Raw genomic sequence first — 21,305 nt, forward strand, 5'->3', positions numbered from 1 at the left:
CTTATGCAAACCTTTAGAAATCAGGGAGAAATTTATCCAGATGCAGGAAAAATATTTCCAAAAATAGACTTCTCAGTGAATCACTTGTTTTTTTTTTTGACATTGCCAGACAGCCACTATTGCTGTCAGGTTTCAGTGCGAACTGGGCTGCATGGTGACTGAAAGCAACCACCACAACCAAGTGTATCTGTTTGCACACCTGTGCATGTGCGTTTGTGTTTGAGTGTCACAGAGCTCTGACACACAGTCAAGTCCCCATGGCATAATAACTATCCATCCCCACTGCCGTTGTAACTGCATACATCCCTAGCCTGTGGTAAAAGGTTGTGCAAGTTAGCTTAAACCTCTCCCACAGCAGACCAAGCCAAGTCAAATAACCCCACATTTGTGGTGGGAAGCTAGGGCCCACACAGGCTGTCACAGCTGATCAGACGATGCAGGATAACTTCTTGTGCCACGGTAACATAGGGGTATAGGTGAACTGCAGCTGAGTATCAGCTTGGGGGCTATTGTGCTGCTTAACAATAAAGTCTGGAGATAATGAGTTTTTTCGGTCTACTCTCTGTCTCTGACCAGGCTAGTAAAAGGAAGGTTAGCACTGCAATTCCCACTTCCTAACAGCCACATTACTGACACTCCAAACAGCATGCTGTGTACCTTCCATTCAGACAGGCATTTTCTGAAAGCATCTGTATTAAAAATGTTTATTCCCCCTCCCCCCCAAACAATACACATGGCCTGAAAGCCTCTGTACTTCTCAATCCCAGCTTAAGCAGCCGTCCACAGCTCACAACTTTGAAAGAAGTCAAAAAGCAACTCACCTTGGGAGGAGGGTAAAGATGACAAAGTGGTTGTCCTGGATCCTGTTTACACAGCCTCAAGGAATGGCAGACCACATCAGCATTCATTTCCCTGTCTATGCTAAATGAAATGGTGCAAAAAGAGAGACAATTATGTTCTTTTGGGTGCTTAGAAGCAGAAGCTATTCCCATGGGAAGCTAAATCTCAGAACTACATGACAGCCTCAGTGCACTTCATCATAGCCCATAACCACTGCTCCGTATACTGTTAGACTGTAAATAACTTTCTGCCATGGTATCCTACTCAGCATTTAAAATTGGATGATAAAAAAGCACTGCACTTGACATGCAGCACCTGAACCAAATGCATTATGACTCTTCTGTTTTTTAATCAATCAAAAGTCTGACAAAAATTTAAAGGTTAAAGTTAATGCATATGCAACTTGGCACATATGAATGTTCAGTCATTAACTCAGAAAAATAACCAGAAATCCTTCAAAGATCCTTAACCTTTAATCACCAAGCGCAAGTGCTAGGACTGTTTCCTTCTTTTTGGGACACACCTCTGGGCCAATCAAGAATTAAATTAAAATGTTTAATTGGAGCACTTCTTCCTGTAAGCACTTTCAGTCCCTTGGCTAGTTTTAAAAATAAAAATAAAAACCCTAGGGAGGGAGAAGGTCTAACAAAGGCTCTGTTAATTAAACTAAGAACTTTCAAAGGGGAATAAAATGATCTATGTTATTTTTCTTTAATCACTTACATTACTTAGTGGGCTTCCCCAAGAGTGTGTATCAAGGTCAGGGCTAAGAGCATGTAGGGGCTGACAATTAGAAAGCTTGATTAAAGATAAAAGGGAAAATGAGAGACAAGTGTTAACATAGTGGGACTCTGTCAAACCTGTCTTGCACACACAGGTTATTCAGATTCCTCCATCAGCCAAACAAGCTGAATTTCAAAATGTAATTACATCAGGTGGGCCTGATCTGAGAGGCAAATGCAGCATGAAAGTGGTTAGCAGCAGCAGCCTGTATTTATTCACTCAGGAACAGCTGTGCCAAATACCGAGCTGGAATTGCTCTCAAGCATTTCTGCTTTAGAAACCAGGTGATTTTAGGAATGAAAACCCTGCATTTCAATCTGACAGTGCATCCATACTTCTGAAAGCACAAACTAAGCCAGGACTCAAGAAGATACAGGTATACTTACAGCTCAGCTATGTGAGGTCCATAAAGTTCAGCAAGGACGTAACAGAAACCTTGCAGTTTTTCTAGAAAACATAAGTTTTTAAAGTAACTCAGCACAGTGAAACTGGTTTTATGATAGTCAAAAAACAGCAGGATTTGCTTTAGGTGAATGATGATTTATCTAAGAGAAATGCATGTGACCCTGACTTCAGCATAGAACCAGAGAATGGATGAAATTCTGAATTTCTGACCTAGGCTGGGACATGAAGCCCTTCTCTGGCTTTAGGCAAGCTACATGGAAAGGACTGAAACGGATAACAAGCACTTGCTAAATGTTCGGAGTGTTGCATCATGTGAAAGCTGAAACAAATCATGTATGCTGCAGCATTTTCTGAGCAGTTTAAGCAAACTGTGACAGGCTTACAAGAAGAAAGAAAACAAATAGATAAAGTGCAGCAAGCGATGAAGGACTTCATGCTACTGCTTGAGCTGCCTCCGTGTCTCTGGGGGATTTTGCAAGGTAGAAGATGCTGTTTTGTATAGAGCAGGAGTAATAACATTCACACAAATATTTGACACTTTGCATGTTGGTCCCTTTCACAGTCTCCAGCCACGTGCTGTCTCAGGGGTCTTTTTTGAATCTGGGTGCAATGTGCCCTTCATGCCCTGCAGAAGACGGCTCATCAGAGGTTTCTTTGAGGTACTGTTGTAAAAAAGCAGCCCCTCCACCACTTCACAACCCCAGGGAGGAGACTGTGTTTCCCAGCCTGAGCAGCCAGGAGCTGGCTAACCATGCACACATCCTGCAGAGGAGGTGCTATGCCCTGCCAGGGCAGCACTGCTGCTGGTAGGAGCCACCAAGAGGCTGGGTTGCACCAGCAACCTCACAGCTGGTGAAATTCCTGAGAGAAGTCATTTCCTCTTGCCCATCCATGACCCTGGCTGTGCTCACCCCAGAGAAATGAGAACATGGCCCTGGAAGGTGCAGGAGGGCACGGAAGCATTATTTCCCCAGCACCCTCCTACTCATTCAGTGTTGCAGACAGCTCTTGTAACAGCAGCAGCTGATTTTTCTTATCCCATGCCAGATATTTTATTTCAATCAAGTTATTAGCTTCATTTCTTTGCCTTTTTTGCTGCATAATTCCTCTCTATTGGCTTTTTAGGAGCTATCTGTGAGTCAAAAATTGGTCTCCTGGCTGGAATTAGATTTTATTCTTGTTCACCTAAAAGGAAAGGCATCATAGACATCAATAACCCCACATTTGGTATCGTTTCTGAATACAGCACCCTTGGATGAGGCTGGGCACCTGTCTCCCTCCGGCTTTGAGGTGGTTGGCCAGAAGTAAATATATTTCCTTCTGCGCTGCTTCAGGGAAGAAATCCCCTAACTTCCCTGTTCTTACATGATAAAACCTTTTTTTTTTTTTCCCTCTATAGCTTTGTAGTGTTAGAAATACAATTCCTGGCTGAGTCCCAATGGATAAATATTTGCAGGAAAGATGGTATTAATCATGTTGCCATTTCCACTCAAGCTCTAAGGTGTTTACACAGCAGTGGTTGACAGAAGCAGAGCATGACTTGGAGGCAACACCAAGACAGACAGTCTCAAAGCACATTTTGGATATCAGACACCTCTCTTTCATCCAGCAGACAACCAGGATCCAGGCAAACACATATTCTTGCTAACATCCCTTTTACCACAAATACTGCCCGTTCCTCCAGACCTGGCATTTCTGTCTGCTCCTTCACTGGTGTTACTATTAATACTTTCATAGTTTTATTGTCGCTCAAATCACGTACATGGCACATACAAATATTTTCTTGCCAGCACGACTGTGTCTTGTTCTACACAGCCTATGGGATTGAGAAGGAGTGATGGGTGCTGAATTCCTCTCTTTTTCTTTAACTATTTTTGTTTTTGAATAGCATGTAACGTCACTGAAGATCTGATCCAACTCCCCTTTATTGCAATCAAAATTATAAGAGGCCCTTTAACAAAAAAAAAAAAAAAAAAAAAAAAGTGCTTATTCCCTTTTTGTCCCTGGAAAAATTCTCATTGCCATTGATTTGTCACAGTTATTCTTAAAAGTAATTGTAGGCATGTGTCTAATAATGAAATGGTTCCTTCAGCAGAAATGGCACGGCCTGATTTAATAGGCTTGCTCCTCACGAGTATCCAAGCTTTTCTATTGTTTCAAGGAGCGAGAGGAAGCTGATGAATCCTGCTGGGCTGCAGAGTTCACCTCCTAGGGGAGGATAAATTGGGTTACACAGTAGCTCCTGCACAATCCCTAGGATTTTTCACTCCTTTCAAGTTCAGGGTCATTTTTTTCTATTGGGTGTATCCATGCATCTCATAGAAGGTAACTGGATTATACAGATTTAGCTAAAGGGATAATAGGATTTTATGTGTGTAAAGAATGGCAGTTGAAAAGAAATATCTTGACATGTCAGCTGAACACAGTCCATGGAGTGAATCATGATCATAGACCTAGCATGTCACGTTTTAAAGAAGAAAATTGTGTTTTAATATCAGGATCAGCGCTTCTAATTGCAACTTCATGGTTATGTGCCTATAATTTAAAACACTGAGGATATTACTTATGGAATAGAAATAAGATAAGCATCATTCTGTCAATGAATGAATTCCAGTAATTACCTCCCCGCCCCATCCTGTATCAGGAAATAATGTCTTGGAAAGGAAGGAATTAATATTCTACATGCATCTTCTGTGAAACGGAGGTCTATCAAGATGGTTTCTCAGAGATACAATTCATGAAGGCCTATAAAAATGGCTCTTTAATGTAGAATCCTAAGCCACCTTTTTGCATTCATAAAGTTAAAAAGATGACATTAATGTGAGATCTAGCTACTTAAATAGTTGTAGGATGGGTCTGTGAAGCACAAAGCTATTTTGGTATTCAAACTGTTCTCTATTTAGAGACGTGCTTGGACAGAGAGACTCCCTTGGGATAAAATAAGAGAAAGAAAAGGGGGAGTCTACATATATTCATATGGAATAGCTCTCACTTTTGAAATTTTTTCTCATCAGTTACATTTCAATAGCTTTTCTGTGCAGACCAAATGGTTCACATCTTACCGCTGTCAACCTCAGCTAATTTTTATGATTTTACAATAGTGGCTTCCTATCCATGCTGAAAATATTTTAATCTTCTCAGTTGCTATAAAGACCCGTATCAACAAGAAAGAGGAGTGGCTGGACATACATCGAATCTGACTATTTTTAAGCTGTTAACAAAGAGACAAAGGGGAGACAAAGAGCAGGGAGAAAGGGACTGACAGGCATGTGGGCATAATACAATCCCATTCACTGTAGCTCTGGGACAAAATCCCAGCTCCACTGAAGCCACGTCTTTCCTGCAGATAGCACCTGGCTATCTTTCAGCCACATTGATTTTAGATGCTGCACGAGAAGTGGCTAAGGCTTTTTCAGACTCAATGTGTGAATTTTTAATTAACAGAGAAATACAGCAGTACTGATGTAACATATGGCACATTATTTGGTACTTACCAGGTATGTAGTTGCACAGTCTCTCCACGGCTGCCTTTACTGTACTGTTGTGCCACTGTGCAAGCTGTTCAATCACAGAGACCACAAGCACACATCCTTCAAACAAACAAACAAACAAACAAACAAACAGAGTGAATACAGTTATCCCCATTGTGTGATGAAGCACCCTGTGCCATACTTCAGGTGTCATTGGGCATTTAATTTCTTGATATGCTCCATGGCAGATGAGTGCTTGGGGGAGTGAATAACTGTAAATTTCTGACTTTATTCAAAAACATGTAGGTTATCAGAGAGACATATTGATGTAAAAGGAAAGCACAGAACAGCCTGGCTTTTACAGCACCAAACATGGCTTTTAAATAAAGGATTTTCTATCCTTTCAAGGATGAAAACCAAGGAGTGCAGTGGAGAGCTGCAGCTTACAGCTGTCAGCTTTGCCTCCTGCCCTCCTGGTACCTTTCACACGAAAAAGGACACACATCTGTACCTGATGGGACTTCTTGTTCACACAAGCCACACAGAAAGCTACCAAAACTAGAAAATGAATGGGTGATATGGCTGCCTGCAAAAGAAATGTCATGGACCAGACGTGTGTGCCGACAGCCATGGGGCATCACAACCACTGTGGCACCATTTCTTCACAGGCTTTCCTCTGAAGCCCAGTGGTGTTTGGCATGCGTAGGGCCATTAGGCCCAGCTAGCCATTGCCTAAAGCCAGAATGCCACAGGGTTCTTTCTGCTCTCCCACGGTGGTAAAGAAAACATTTCCTCTGAACTACAGTGGTGATCATTTCACATCACTAATCTTGCTGCAAGCAGGAATAAAGCTTATCTGCTCCTTGTAGTGGGTACAGCTGAGACCTAAGAGCTTGCACATCATAGTAAGGTGTTTCCTGAGGTGTGAAGCACTAATTTTCTGATACTTTTAAGATGAAGAAGCTTCAGTGTCATCTGCATATACAGATAATTCCAAATTCACACAATGACCATAACCCTCTAATTTCAGGCAGATTTTAAATTGCTGTGAGTCAGCATTGCACTCTCCATTTCTGCAGTGGCTCCATCCTTTTATTAAACAAGCAAACAAACAAAAATTCGGTGATGTCAACTCTAACAAAAATAGTTACACTTCACAGCTATTGGGGAGAGTGAGGTCCCAGCATGGACTCAGAGCCTACGTAACACAGCTGGGTATCCCAGACAGCCAGGAGACAGGGAGCCAGAAGGGAGCCACTCTCACTCAAAATCCTCTGCAGAATGATTTATAAAGGATGCCATTGCCTCTCATCAGCCTGGAAGAATAGGAGAGTATATGGAGACAGATTCAACCAAGAGAAAACCCCAAAACAAGTCATTCCTTCTTCTCTCAACCCTGCAAAACACACAAGCTAGCCTGAGCAACACTCATAATCCAACAGGTTGTCCTGAGGATAAAAATACCCTTGGTGCTTCACTTTCCTCTGGAATACAAAAAGACCGCCTCCACTGAAGATATAAGACATTTTCTCTCTCATATTTGTCAAAGTACTGCAGAGGGGGGAAAAATAGCTATTTTTGGTCCAGCTCTGCCAAACAGAAACAGAATTCTCAATCACAAAAACAATCATTCAGGTAGCCCTACTCAGGAAGAGGTTTCCTGGCAATTAAATGGAAATTTTTCATGTTTATTAAGTCAGTCAGGCACTTCTGTGTCTATTGAACCAGGCCCAAGGGGAGATTTGCTTTGCCTGAGAATTAACAGAGTCATTGCTGAGATGGTGAAGTACTTAATGCAGTACCTTGGGCTACTGGATGCTATATGAATATAAATAACAATAATAGCCTGGCAACTTGGGAAAAACCCACGGAGCTGTACTTCAGGGTGTTTGGTCTCATAATGCCATTTTTACTGTCACACAGAGGATGCTATAACCCCTCCCTGCTGCAGGCACCCATCAGCCACAACTTCATTCTTCGAGTGCTCTCCTTGAATGCAGTTTCTCCAGATGAAACACTACACGTGACAGGAAAAGCAGGTGAAGAAAGACTTGACTGATTTTCAAGGGGGTCTGCACTTCCAGTTAGAGGTGTCCTTTGCCTCAGATGCTGTGGCTCTCTGCTCCTTCTGGTCTGCTGGCACTTCTTGTTGTCCCACCACAGGCCATGCCCATGGTGACTACAGAACCTTTCCTCTAGACTGAGGTCATCAGGAGCAGCTCTTGGCTTGGAGACTGTAAGTTACTCAGGAAAAGGAGAAACGTGTAAGGACTTACTCCAGTCCAGGAAGTCAACCCCACCCATGCTCCCTGATTTTTGGATAAAAAACACACTCCCCCCCCGGGAGCAATTCAGATTTATTCTCTAGGAGAACCTGTGTCCTGTGTTGAGTTATAGGTAAAGCCTCAAGGGGTTAGTGTCCATAAGCTGAAGTTAACTTAGACTATCCTTGCTCCTACTACAAATCCTTGTTTCTCATCATATAGGGCATCTTCCTCTGGATTTAGTGGTAGGAAAAGGATTCATGGCTGGCTGCAGCAGAAGAAGCCACTACCCCCTAACAAAATCAACAGAAATGTCCCTGCATGCTAAATAAACAAATAATCAGAAATGCTAACAAGTTATCCTAACCATTAATAGCTCTTAATCCTGTAGGCTAAAAATGTAAAATAGCTAAAAATGACAGGGGGAAATCATATGTCTCTGACTGTGGAAATCTCACTGCCATAATTAAGTATGATTACTTGTGTGTGAGAGTATAAACTTCTTAATTCTCTGGGATCTGTAAAAAAGCACTTCCAGATCTGGACAGTCATTAGCAACTATTGCTTGCTTTTAATTTACTAGATATTTACATGTAATTTATTTCTCATTATGGGCTGGGCACATATAAAGCAATGTATCGTAAAATGGCTGGGGTTGGAAGGGACCTTAAAGATCATACAGTTCCAACACCCTGCCATGGGCAGGGACACCTTCTACCTGACCAGGTTGTCCAAAGCCCCGTTCGACTTGAACACCTCCAGGGATGGGGCATCCACAGCTTCTCTGGGCAACCTGTCCCAGTGTCTCACCACCGTAAGCAAAGAATTTCCTTCTAGGATCTAATCTAAATCTCCCCTCTTTTAGTTTAAAATCATTCCCACTTGTCCTATCACTATCTGCCCATGTAAAAAGTCACTCTTCATCTTTTTATAGCCCCCTCTAGGTACTGAAAGGACATGGTGAGGTCTCCCCAGAGCCTTCTCTTCTCCAGGCTGAACAGCCCCAGCTCTCTCAGACTTTCTTCACAGGAGAGGTGCTCCAGCCTTCTGATTATCCTCATGAGAGCTCTTGCACTCTAAGTGTCCTTAAAGAGTTGCCAGCTCTGATCAGTTGCCCTGTCACCAAGGTCAGCGTCCCATGGGGTCTCACCCACTAATTCTTTAAACAGGTGGGATTTTGGTCTCCTAATGTTCATGGTCCTGACTTCGCTCTTTGCCAGGCCCATATTCCTCAAGATCACAAACTCAGCCATGGTGTGGTTGCTGCAGCCCAGGCTGCCTCCAGTCTCAGCCTTGTTAACAAGTTGGTCTGTGCTGTGGAGCACCAGCAACACTTCTCCTCTGGTTGGTTTGCCACCAACCTGGGCCTTGAAGTTACCCTTAGTGCACCGCAGGAGTCTCCTGGGTTGCTCATGGCCTGCTGTGCTGCTCTCCCAGCAGACGTCCAGGGGTCGAGGTCACCATCAAGATGAGAGCCTGCAGGCACAATGCTCCTTGTAGCTGAAGCAGGAAGGCCTCAGCAACAGGCTCCCCTCGGCCAGGCAGCTGCCCAGAATGCTCCTGCCCTACTTGCTCAGGTGCACCCCATCCAGTGTCAGCATGCCCGGTCTCTCAAAGGTGCATCTGAGATCACAGAACCCAAACCTGAGTATGGTATTAGCCATGCAGCGTATCATTCACCTGATCCGTCCACCTCCTTCTTTTGGGGTCCCAGTCTCCAACTGGGAGGATAGAGAATACTACCTGTGCTCCTGATCCCTTCAACATCTTTCAGAGGGACACAGAACCCTTTTTGATATTTCACAGTCACTTCACTGTGGCCTTATTCGACCCTACATGAAAAAGTAGGGATAGGTTTTATTCCCTTGGCTTTACTAGGCTTGGTAGCGTCTTTGTGATATCGTGACTGTGGGTTCCCAGCAGGCAGAAAACATCTCTGGAGAGATTGTCCGGATGGCAAATTGGTGCTTCAGCGCCTCTCAGCAAGGAATCTCCAGTTACTAATACCCTTCACCCTAGAGCAGCTTCCTGGAGTTCCCTGCAGTGTAGGGTCTGGTCTGGGTCTGGATAGATAGGCTTCATAATTAAAGATTATGAAAAGCTCAACTTTTCTTTTTTTTTTTGTAGTTGCATATGAATTTTGTTAGAAACAAGTTTCAAGAAATTGACTTTGCTGTCACACTTCAATAACAACAGGTTTCAATACCTTGCCAGGCTGAAGGATGTTTTCTCTGGAAGAAATTCATTGGTGGTGTAATGCCTACCAGCCATTAGAGACTTTGGTATTAATAAAACACTTGTCTCTTTTAGTGGTAGTTTGTCCCATCTGCTATTAATTTCTGAAGAGATAAGAGAAAGCCATAACCATTTTACTCAGCAGCAGTAATCTGAAAACACACGTCAGGAAGTACTTCTTCCCGAGTATTTGAAAATAGCATGTAATAATAAAATGATGTTTCCAATATGCTTGGAAAAAAATAATAATCATACCCCAATAATAAAATCAGAGCTAGAGAGATTCATTTCTTAGCCACAAAGCCTCTGGCAGTTTGAACAGACTATTTAACTTAATCCACTTCTGCTGCACATGTTTGAAAGGATCTGTAATTAGAATTATACCTGCGGATGTCAAGGAGTGTCTGGATGCTGAGAGATGCTTTTGTAAGTTTTGGATTTGTGGATATTTTTGTCCAGTAAAATGGATTTCTGGCACCTAGCACATCATCCTTTGCCATTTTTTGCTCAAGCTCGTGAGTGTTGGAGCCTTTTCTTGCCCATCTAGCCATATCAGCATTCCCCAGCTATAAATTAGCTGTACCCCTGAAGCACAAGAAGAAATAAGCCAAGAAAAGTGGCCTTGGACACAAATAGCTCTCCATAAGCCCTACCCACTAGGCTGTGGTTGCCCTGCCTGCTCCCGTGGTGCAGGAGCTGGAGCCTTAGTTGGTGAACTGGCAAACCTCTGCCTCAAATACCTGTCTGCAGCAGCAAAGCACCTGTAAAAACAAATCCACCTATCACATTCCTGGTTCTATACAGAAGATTAAGGTTTTCATGAAACGTGGGCTTCACTTCTTCCATTTCGGATGATCATTTCATGTTGTGGGTTCCAGTACATCTTTTAAAATGAATCATACAGAGGTGGAGTTCCCAGAGGTAGTCTACAAAGTGTATTGGACCATACTGTGACTTCTCATGCTGATGCTAATGTTCTGGAGTAAAAACACTTCTTTCCGAATTTGCCTAATCCAGGTCCAGTTCAACCCAAAATAAGGCATTCCTATTTGAAATGAGTGTGGGGAGCTAATTAGAAGTCAGCAGGTCTACTGTTTTCTTCCCTGAGATGGGGAACAAAACTGTACATGGGTACTCCAGGTGCAGACAGACCATGGATATTCAATGTCCCAGTACAGGAAAGATTTTTTTTCTACTATATATACCTTTTCTAATACTTCCCCACACCCATTTTGCATTCTGCTGCTGCTTCTGAACACTGAGCTGATACCTTCAAAGAACAACCCATTGAAATCTCTGGATTTCCTTCCAACATGCAAATAGTCAGCTCAACAGATAGGTGTATAGGCAAAGTCAGGATTGTTATTTTCCCATGTGATCCACAGCATTTGTTGCTTTGAAAGACTATTTAGAAAGGGATGTGACTATGAAAGTCTTTTAACTCAGACTTTGTTTTTTATTCCATTTACAGTTAGAGTTATTGTATTTCATAGAGATACTGATGTTATGGAATATAATTATAGGCATCTGTATTCTAATATGTTGGCGTATACAAAACCTTTTTTCACCTAAATTTGCCAAGTGTCATAAAATATCCTGAAAATGCTAAATGATATAGTACTACCAAACGTGACACTGGGCATAAAATTACATATAGTATACTGGGTAAAGATATTTTTGAAATTTTGATGTCAATATAGCAGTATCTCAAGTGTATCATAGCTCTGTAACAAAAATAGCTAACCCTAGAATATCAATTATCATTTCTGTTGTTCATGCCTCTGCAGCTCATGCAACAGCAGTGAGACACTTTAGACCCTGAGCTTCAGAGCTCTACTCATTCATTATTGTTTCCTTAAGATGTCCTATGAGGACTCTGATACTGTTACGCTGGTACAGAAAATTTAGTTTCCATCTAGTGGAACACTCTGGTATCTATACCTGCCAGCTAAACGCATCCCTGGTGTTTCCTGTAGTATACTTTAAAGAGCCCTATTTAACTAGATCTATAACCCCAGGCATTTCCAATTGAAAATTAATTAATTAAAATAATGTATGCGTGCCATTAACATATTTTTCATTTTCAAATCTGGGAAGAGTATTAGAAATGTACTGAAGCCTGAATGGTGGCAGAGGCAGTTTTATTATCTCTTGACATTGGGACTGTTCCCTTGTCCAGTGCCAAACAGTGAGCCACATGGATAATTTCATTCAGTCTGCAGAGATTTGACCATTTTAAGATCTGGAATGCACAAAACTTGTTTCAAATGTACAGTTCCTAAAATCACTGAAAATTATTGCCTTAAATATATATGCAGGTTGTTCTGAAGTTCTGTGTAGGGCTAACATATGAACAGTAGTGGGAGGCACATATATTGGGGCAATCAGCAACCAAACAGACAATACTAAATAAGTAAGATTATTAAAGAAAGCATATACTAAAGGCAATCGTCAGTGACATACAAGACTACCCACGTCTGTATATGCACATATAGATATATGTATGTGTATTTACACCCAAATGTACGTATATAGGTAGGTATGCGAAGCACACCTTTTATTGAGATCAGTAGATATATTTACATTTTATAGTCATAAACTTTCAATAGGATTTGGGGTGATCTTGAAAATTAAATTTTTACCATCAGTTGTTAAAAAATAGAAATTGTTGTAGAAAATATTTCCTTTTTAAGAGTTGCTTTCATATCTTCCTCACTACTCATGCCTGTGGTTTTTCTGTCTGATGAACAATCATAGCAAAAAAGGCTGCAGTTAAATATGCTATTTGTTGCTGATCATCAGACCAAGTTTTGCTGCTGTGTTAACTGACCAATGTCAGTGAAGGGAACAGAGGTGCTGCAGCTTCATACCGAGTTAACTGCAATCGAAACCAAGCCCAGACTTTCCCCAGACAATATGTGCACAGCCGCTTTGTCTGAGCATGGTGATGAAAAGCCTCCAGCCCCCTTTGGTGAATTCCATAAAGTTTTGGGGAGCTCTGAATGCCACTGGTCCTGCTGCCACTCTGGGCATATTTCATCCCCATGTCCATGCACAGAGGTGAGCTGCTGGGTACATCGACTATCACACAAATCAACACAGGTGAAAACCAGTGTTTTGTACAGCTGGGCAGCTCTGAAACGTGCATTTTTTAATGTAACCAGAGCTGAAAATATGTTTGAAAACCACACACCCTCATATGTTAGGAATTATGTTCTCATGGGTGGACGGAAGAGGTAACCCATGAAGGTTACTGAGAATGGCATTATATTGAGCACAAAGGCGGTGAAATTTGCTTCCCTGGCTGCTGACCCACAGGATCTCGCTTTGCTAGCGAAGAAGATGGAAAGCGTTGCTGTCTGGGTGTATCGAGCACTCCCTGACTAATAGCCTCATTCCAAAAAGGGCAGCCAAAGTTAATCGGCAAAAGGAGCAAGGCAGCCTGCTGCTGGGGAGAAAATAAATAAACTCTGCTATTTGCAAATGATGCTTGCAGTCACAGAAGAGAGAGCCAGAAATGCCGTCCGGGAAGAAGCCATCCTACACACACCTCTAGTCTAGCAGCTAACCAATGGTGTCTGTGCTGTTCCTAAGGGATAGAGCTGTTAAGACCTCTAATGAGGTCTTCTACAGCCTCCTCAGGAACTGATGACAGTGCTTACTTATTGTTACCATTAGTACACACTCTTCCTAACCTGAATGCCCCTAATCTGAATAGTATGTATTTCCATTATTTATTGTTGTGTCTGTTAGGATCCTGGAGGATAAATCACCCCTTTAATGTTTTTGAGGACAGATTTAACATCTTTTCTCAAGTTTGTCCTCTCTAGACTAATTAACTCCAATTTATTCAATCATGCTTTATAGTTTATGTTTGTTTTCCTCTGAAATCTCCAGTCACTCTGCTTCATTCCTGATGGACAGCCCCAAAAGGGAATGCAGAAATTCCTCAGGGGCTTTGTCAGTGCTGGGAAAGGTAGTGGGTTACTTCATATGTCTTGCAAGCTAACTCCTGTTCACACATCTTGGTGTCTGCAGTGTGTGTGTTCACCCTGACAGCATGCCATCATTGTGCCACTACAAGCCCAAATGATCTTCCTTGGGGATGCTACCTAGCCAGCCATTCCTCATCCGCATACCTGTGTTGAAATGACTCTTTTTTTTTTTTTTTTTTTGGGGGGGGCAACCACTCCAAGTTTTCAAGACTGTTTTGAATTTAATCCTGCCCTACACTATACTTGCAAGCCTTCTCAGTTTTATCTAAGCTATTAATTTAATAGCACTCTATTATCCAGGCTAAACAAAATATGGAATGATACTACATTCAAAGTTGAGGTCTAAGAAAGATCTGATTTTGTACATCCTTCCGCATAGAGGGTGAGCTATTTGTAATTACTCTGTGAACAAGGCCATACACCAGTTTTATTCCACTGCGTAGAAACTTACTGAGGTGGTGCCAAAAGCCTTACTAAAATCAAGCATCTACTGCTTCTTCTGTGTCTACATGTTGTTATCCTGTCATCAAAGAAAATTAGGTTGTTCTGACACTGATTCTCCTTGATAAATCAAGTTAGGCTCTTATTCATATTTATTTTTGAAAGGTGCTTTGAAAAAATTTTGATTAATTACTGCATGAATTTTCCAGGAACTGATGCTTAACTGACTGATCTACAGTTCCCCAAATTTCATTTTTTTCACCATTTGGAAGAGATGAATGTAGCAGTTCCTTCCTATCTTTCAGCATCTCCCCTGTTTTCCAGGGCAACTTCTGCCTCTCCTGAGTGTGGTTCAGACACATCTGGACGAATTTGACTTTGCTAGAGTACAGGACAACTTGCAGACACTTTAATTGCTCTGTCATAATTCAGAAGGGGAATAAAAGCTTTACAACTTTTTCAGAAATAGTATATAAATAATGGACATCATCTTACATGTAAAGAAATATTAACATTGGCATTACTAGTTACTGGGATTACTGTACTATCTTTGGGTACATTAGTACTAGCTTAAGTAAACATTTACTTGCCTCGTGAAATGGGTGGTATTTTCCTCATTTAACAGATGGGAAATGTCAAAGGCCTGAGCTGGGTATTCAAAGGTCACACTCATACTTAATTCTTGAGAGAAAAACACACAGCATCTTGCTCTCCGGATGCCCCAACGAAACTCTCAGGCTGCTTCTAGCAAGAGGTTTTCTAGGTCTTGTCCTGAAGAAACCCCTTAAGACATATTGCCAGTTAACAACAAACCCAGAAACTAAAACCAAATCTAAAATCCAGCTCCCAAAACAGTGCACAGACCGTAAACTCGCTGTCTTTGCATGAGCAAAAAGCATCTTCATGGGTATTCACATAGAGGAAAACATATGAAAGCCATTTCACCTGTCATTGGGACAAAGAAGAAGCGTACATCACATGCAAGGCCTGCAAGAAGACTAGAGGGAGAACCTGAGCTGGTTTCACTACATGCAAAAGAGGGAGCATTTCCTCAGCCTGGGGAGGCAGGAGACAGTTTCATAGATGGAGAAAAGAGACTGTCAGGTGCTGGGAAGCTTTCTCTGAAGACAGGGCAAAGGAAAGACCATGTGGAAGCTCTGCTCTCTAGTACCTATTTAAAAGTAGGTTGGAGATGTTTAGGAACTACGTAGGAACACTAGATCTGATCTCAAGGCCAAGAGGGTTATCACCAGGTTCTTTCCCTCTTTCTTCTATAATTCTAAAAGGCAGCAGCATTAAATCCCTTTCTAGGGGGATTATATATATAATATATATATTCTATATATTTTTTATACCAAGTCAATTGTGAAAAGTCGTTCTTTGAATTAAGCAGCCTTTTTTTTTAATAATAATTATTTTTTCCCCAAGAAAATGCGTCAAAAATGACCCAACCATTTCCCCAGTATGACCAGAACATCCTGGGGGAGATGGTGCCTACCCAGGGAATGCCGCTAGCAAGGGGAGCAGAAAAAGGGTGACCAAATTGTAACACATTCAGCTGGGGTACCAGAGCTGTACTTCACTCTCCCATCATATAATTTCTGCATACTTCTTCGAGGTGGGTTTTACTTTCAGTGGAAAGATTTTATGGAAAATATTTTCTGTGTTTTGTAACTGAAAGAGCATCTATTTTGTCACTGGCATTGTCTATTAACTTAGTAATCTCTGTCATGTGAGTTGAGCACACAGAGCAGTGCTCAGAAATGACTATTCAATGTGCAGACACCTCATTTCACTTAAAAGAAAAAAAATGAGACAAATGTTTTCAAAAGATTAGTCCCCTGACCAAGCATTTAATTGAGAAAGTCCATTTCTTCAAGAAAACTCCTCTATGTTTCGCAGTGGGTGTCTCTAATGTTAAAAATACTGCCTTGGTCTATATGGCCAAAAAGTCAGAGAAAGTTCTCACAGTCCTCTTCTGATGCCTTCCCAGACAGAAAACTGAGCTAACAGTGTCTGTGGTCAAGCTGTTGAAAGGAAATTATACTTGCCCTCCCAGAGATGTGGTGCATCTCGACTTCATTTCTGCTCCTAGGAGGGCTGGTCACCAAACCAGATGATACCCCTGTTCCAGTGCAACCAACACCCCTGTCCTCTTTGTGAAAGGGAAGAGGCACAGGCAGCTTGTCCTCCTTTCCAAGAGATAGCCAAAAAAGCAGCTAACCCACAAATCCCTGGGGTGATTGCTGGGGTGCCTGTGGTCACCAGCCTTGCCCTGTGATGCTTCAGTGCCCCGCAGACTTCTCTCTTGTGGTTTACAGGAGTGGTGAAGGTCTCTGGGGGTCATTTAGGGTTTTTGTGCATCAATGGGGCAACTAGGTGCTCATGAAGTAGCTGGAAAGGGCAGACAACATTTGGAGCTGAAATTTAAAAATTCAGCTGTAATAATCCCAGGGGAAGCATGCTCACCTCTTCCTCCATGCCATTAAAAGTGCTGCTGACTAAAGATCTGGCCATTAAAAAGCACCATCTCCCTCTCACTACCTGCTCCAGCAGCAGTGGTCCCAGGCAGCCATTTCTGCTTTTCACCACTTGCTTTCATTTTCTGGCTGGCGGCTGAGCCCTGGCTGGAGCTACTCAAGTCCATGACTTCGCTCTGCTTTCCATTCACCCTGCCTCAGCACTGCTCAGATCCGCACTTTGGGTGGCTTGGGAGCGTGGGAAACAAACAAACAACAACAACAAAATTTCAATCAAGCTTAGAATTATTTCTAATTGTGCTCCTTGAGACACAATGAAAATTATTTTTGCTTGAAATATTGCCTTCTGAGGCATGGAGAACTGCAACGTGATTTATTAAAAATGCCCTGAAAGCTAAAAAAAAGACAGTGTAAAACATTGGGTCATAAAGTTAAGTGATGGATGTGGTTGATACATTTGTGTGCATGCAAGATGTAAGCCGCCACATCCCTCTAGGCATACAGAGTGTCACACCGACAGCCCTTCTGACGCAGAGATACCCCCAGGTCACGCTGACCAGTCACCAGTTCTGCTTTGGGAAGAAATTAGTCAGGGGTGTCAGGGCTGCACAATGCTCCCAGCCACAGCTGCTGTGGAGATCCCCACAGGCACGTTGGCTCTGTGGGAGGGGGCTGCCAAAACGCACCCCCCCCACCTCAGCTGGGCTGCCACAGTCCTGTTCAGGGAGCACATGGGAAGTGCAGGATACACTCATGAGAAGGAGAGATGGGAGGAAGGAGCCCTGGCAGTTTGTTGGCTGCACAGCAGGAGATGGGACTACCCTGATGTCCCCCCCTGCTGGCATCCCTTGGCCCCAAAACCAGCACAGGGATCAGCCATGCCGCCAGGTCCTGGGGAATTTCAGCTGCAGCATGCAAGCACCTTGGACAACAACCTTCCAGGCATTTATCTGTGGCCCAAGCGAGGATCAGCTACTCTCAGGAGTGGTCTCCTGGGAAAGGGAATCACCGAGGAGACCCTACATGAGCCAGGGGACAGCGTGTCCTCCCGTGGCTACACACCACCCAGCCTGACCCACCGCCAGCATCGGGAACTGTCGCCAGTTTTCCAGGTCCCAGACTTATAAACGCTGAAGCCACAGCTTCAGACACCATTCCCTGTAGAGCAAAAAACCGTGAACTTTGGGAAGCAGCCGCTCAAAAACAAAATCATAAAATAACTCCAGACACCACGCTGGCCTTGCAACATCTTAAGTGATAATTTCGCCAAAGGCTTTGGGTATTTTGCAGTACAGCTGTAGGAACAGATAAAGGAGTGATTTACGACATGCACAGCAGTGCTCCGCTCACCGGTGCAGTAACAAATGAAGTAGCCGGCCGGGCAAACAGAGCCTGCATACATACCGACACAGGTGTGTCTTTTGTACAGCCCGGAGGGGAGCAAAGGGGGCGGTGAGTCGTCTCCGCTGGGCAGAGGGGAGCAAGAGGCAGCCTTCAGCAGCAGCAGCAGCCAGAGGATGCAGAATAAATTAAGAAATGTCTGCCTAGAGGCCCTCATCCTAAGGAAAGAGAGAGAAAAAAAAAACAAACCAAACAACAATCAGATGGGAAGAGCGCACGTGCGCCTGCATTCCCTTAATGCGCGGGGAGCATCCTGCATCCCTATCACACTGGCAGCTCCCGCGGGGGGTAAAATACGATGCAGGGCTGCTCCCCAGTCTGCCCCTATGGAATGCAGGGAGCACCCCACACTCGCCCCATGGCTGTGGTGAGGGGGCTATGTCCCTGCAGCTCTTGCTGCCCTCCACACCCCCCCATGGCCTGCAGCCCCACCTGCAGCTCTTCACAACCTGCCGGCCTGGCGGGACAAAGAGGGTTGCCTGAGCAGCTCTGGCTCAGTGCTCTCGCTTCTCCTGCACCAGCAGTGGGTGACTAACGACCTTAAAACCACAGCAGCTGCCGGAGCCACTCAGCATTAATAACGCAAGACACTCCCCTGAGCAACTAGTGTTGCAAAAAGAAAACAACCCACAAAACCCTTCCTCCCCCCCCTGGGCCCAGCACTCCTCTGCCCTCCTCCGCTCAGATAAATAAATAAATAAATACTCTCCTTCTGCTTCTTTAGAGCAGGGTTTCTGTACAGGAGGATGGGATAAAAATAAAATAAAATTAAAAACAAAAACAAAACAAAACAAAAAAAAAAAAACAGAAAGAGGCTGCCGGCAGCAGAGACCAGGTCAGGAGGATGGGCTGGCAGCTGCTGGCACGATGGCAACAGTGGGAGCGAAGTGAGCTGCACATCTGGGAGTGGGCTGGGGCAGCCCTGCTCCCACCAGCCTTGTGAACATCCCTCAGCTGCCTGTGAGGTTTGGAAATGCTGATCTGTCCCTGCTCAGGCAGGCACAACAGCTAAAGGGTTTTCCTGCGGTTCTTGAGGACGAGGCTGCAGCCAGCCATTCCCTGGCCTGAAGACTCATGGTCGGCTCTCCCAGATGTGGGCAGGCTTTTGTTGCAGGACGCTGAAGTGCAATGAGGAGCCTGTCTCCTTTGGCACCTCTACAGACTTCTCAGGCATAATTAAAGCAGGCTCGTAAATGGCGCTGTAAAGGGAAACACGGATAATATAAATCAGCAGTTTCTCATCTTTAAAATCAATGATTCCCTACCAAATCCTCAGCTAGTCCTGCAGATCAATATGACGCCACAGCAATTGTGTCATCTCTAGTATTTAACATGGCTTTTGTGAATGGTTTCTTAAGACTTCTCTTCAGCAGGAGCCCAACCTAAGGCGCTTTCAGAGATGGTCACTAAAAGCCTGCCTCAGCTCTGGGGAACAATTTGCCTTGTGGTCCATGGTTTTGTAATCCAGTGGCTCTGGAAAAAAAAAAAAAAGTTAACAATTTCAATATGAGTACGTATCACTGTATATATTCATTCCCTAAACCAAGACATTGGCTTGCAAATGTATGTTTTTCCTTTTTTTAGGGAAAAAAAATACACCCAAAATAGAGCTAATAGCTGTTGCTGAGCTTTGCAGGCCTGTTCCTGCTTATCGTTCTTCATATAGCTAGCAATGTTCAGAGCAGCTCCCTCTTTCTGTTTTTTTTTTTTTTTTTTTTTTTTTTTTTTTTAAATAGCAGATAAACAAAAATCATAGTGCAAAGTACCTTATCCATATGCCAGCCCTACTGAAATCTGCAGGATGTTTTTCTTAACGCTGTAAAAACTTGCTATAAAAAGCCGCTGTGCTACAGTGACTGCAGCTCCATTAAACCCTTTTTAACATACATATCACTTGGTTCCCGATGACACTTTGAAGTCCTTTAAAATTGTGCGTATTGGCTCATGAGTGCTTGCTGCTAAAGCAGAGTGCTAATAATAGACAAGGAAAAAAATCTCGCTAGCACTGAGGTCTTTGGAATGGTTTCCACTTTATCACTGTAGTGAAACACAAATCCAAACAGCAGTACTTAGAAAGTATACAGCCAGCTCCCAAGCTGCTCCCTGATGTGTAAACCTGCACAGCATACTGCTCTATCCCCTCATCGGCGGGGTTATTTTCTTGCATTTGAGGTTCAAAAGAGTGGTGAGATAACCCAGAATTACATGTAATGCAGTGCTGTTTTTTTACTAGACCTCATGCATTTGTGAAGCTCTTACACCAATTACAGAAAAATTTGAAGCTTTAGAAATATGCAATTTGATCAGACAAACAGGGGATACGCACGTGTAGAATTAGAAACCAGCTGGGAATTTGACCCCTCCCAATGTTAAATCTTTCTTTCTCCCTCTTAAATCAGATAGCAAGGCCTGCCTCTTGCCAGGTTGGCTTTGGCAAAGGAACAAGTGATGTTGTCTCTTCTTAGCATCATACATAAATGAGAGGTTAATGGGAGGTAAAATAAAACACATCAAATCTGTCCCAAAGGAAGGGATTTGATCATAAACACTTCTATTACATTTGTGCGTAACATCTAAGCCAGGAAAAAGAGAGATGGGACAAACCTGGCTCAGGAGGTGCTGCCCTCCTCCAATACTGGGTGTGCTGGCCTTCTGCACACATAGGGGTCACCCTGCTTGACACAGGAGATGATTACATCCTTCCAGGTTATGCTTCCTGGGGATTTGTAGAGTACAAGGAGGTTCACAGAGCTAACACCAGTTGCCTGACTCCCACACGCAGGCCAGCAGTAAATGTGGTGCATGGGGGACACCACCTAAAGAGGGCTTTGGCTGCCAACAGATGACAGGCCCCAGAGAAGGTCACGAGGACTAATGGACGATTACACGCCCCACTTGGTATCTCCTGACTCAAGCTCTCTATTTGCACCCCCAAGCCTCTCTGAATTTAGGCCAATCTGAGAGAAATGTACACACATGCCAGGCTGCCAA

The 21,305-nt window shown here is 43.3% G+C and overlaps 1 protein-coding gene across 1 annotated transcript in view; it reads right to left on the bottom strand.

Moving 5' to 3' along the window:
* Positions 1-18,806, bottom strand: part of AOAH (acyloxyacyl hydrolase) — a 72,739-nt gene extending 53,933 nt beyond the window's left edge. The window contains exons 1-5 of the mRNA XM_082754802.1: positions 18,747-18,806; positions 18,318-18,472; positions 5,523-5,618; positions 2,010-2,070; positions 822-921 (exon numbers count right to left, since the gene is read on the bottom strand). Coding sequence (XP_082610928.1) covers positions 822-921; positions 2,010-2,070; positions 5,523-5,618; positions 18,318-18,471 — 411 coding nt within the window. The 5' untranslated portion in view covers position 18,472; positions 18,747-18,806. The remainder of the gene's footprint in view (positions 1-821; positions 922-2,009; positions 2,071-5,522; positions 5,619-18,317; positions 18,473-18,746) is intronic.
* Between the last annotated feature and the right edge of the window lie 2,499 nt (positions 18,807-21,305).

This window comes from Aythya marila, assembly GCF_965140915.1.
Source record: "Aythya marila genome assembly, chromosome: 2".
Taxonomy (NCBI): domain Eukaryota; kingdom Metazoa; phylum Chordata; class Aves; order Anseriformes; family Anatidae; genus Aythya; species Aythya marila.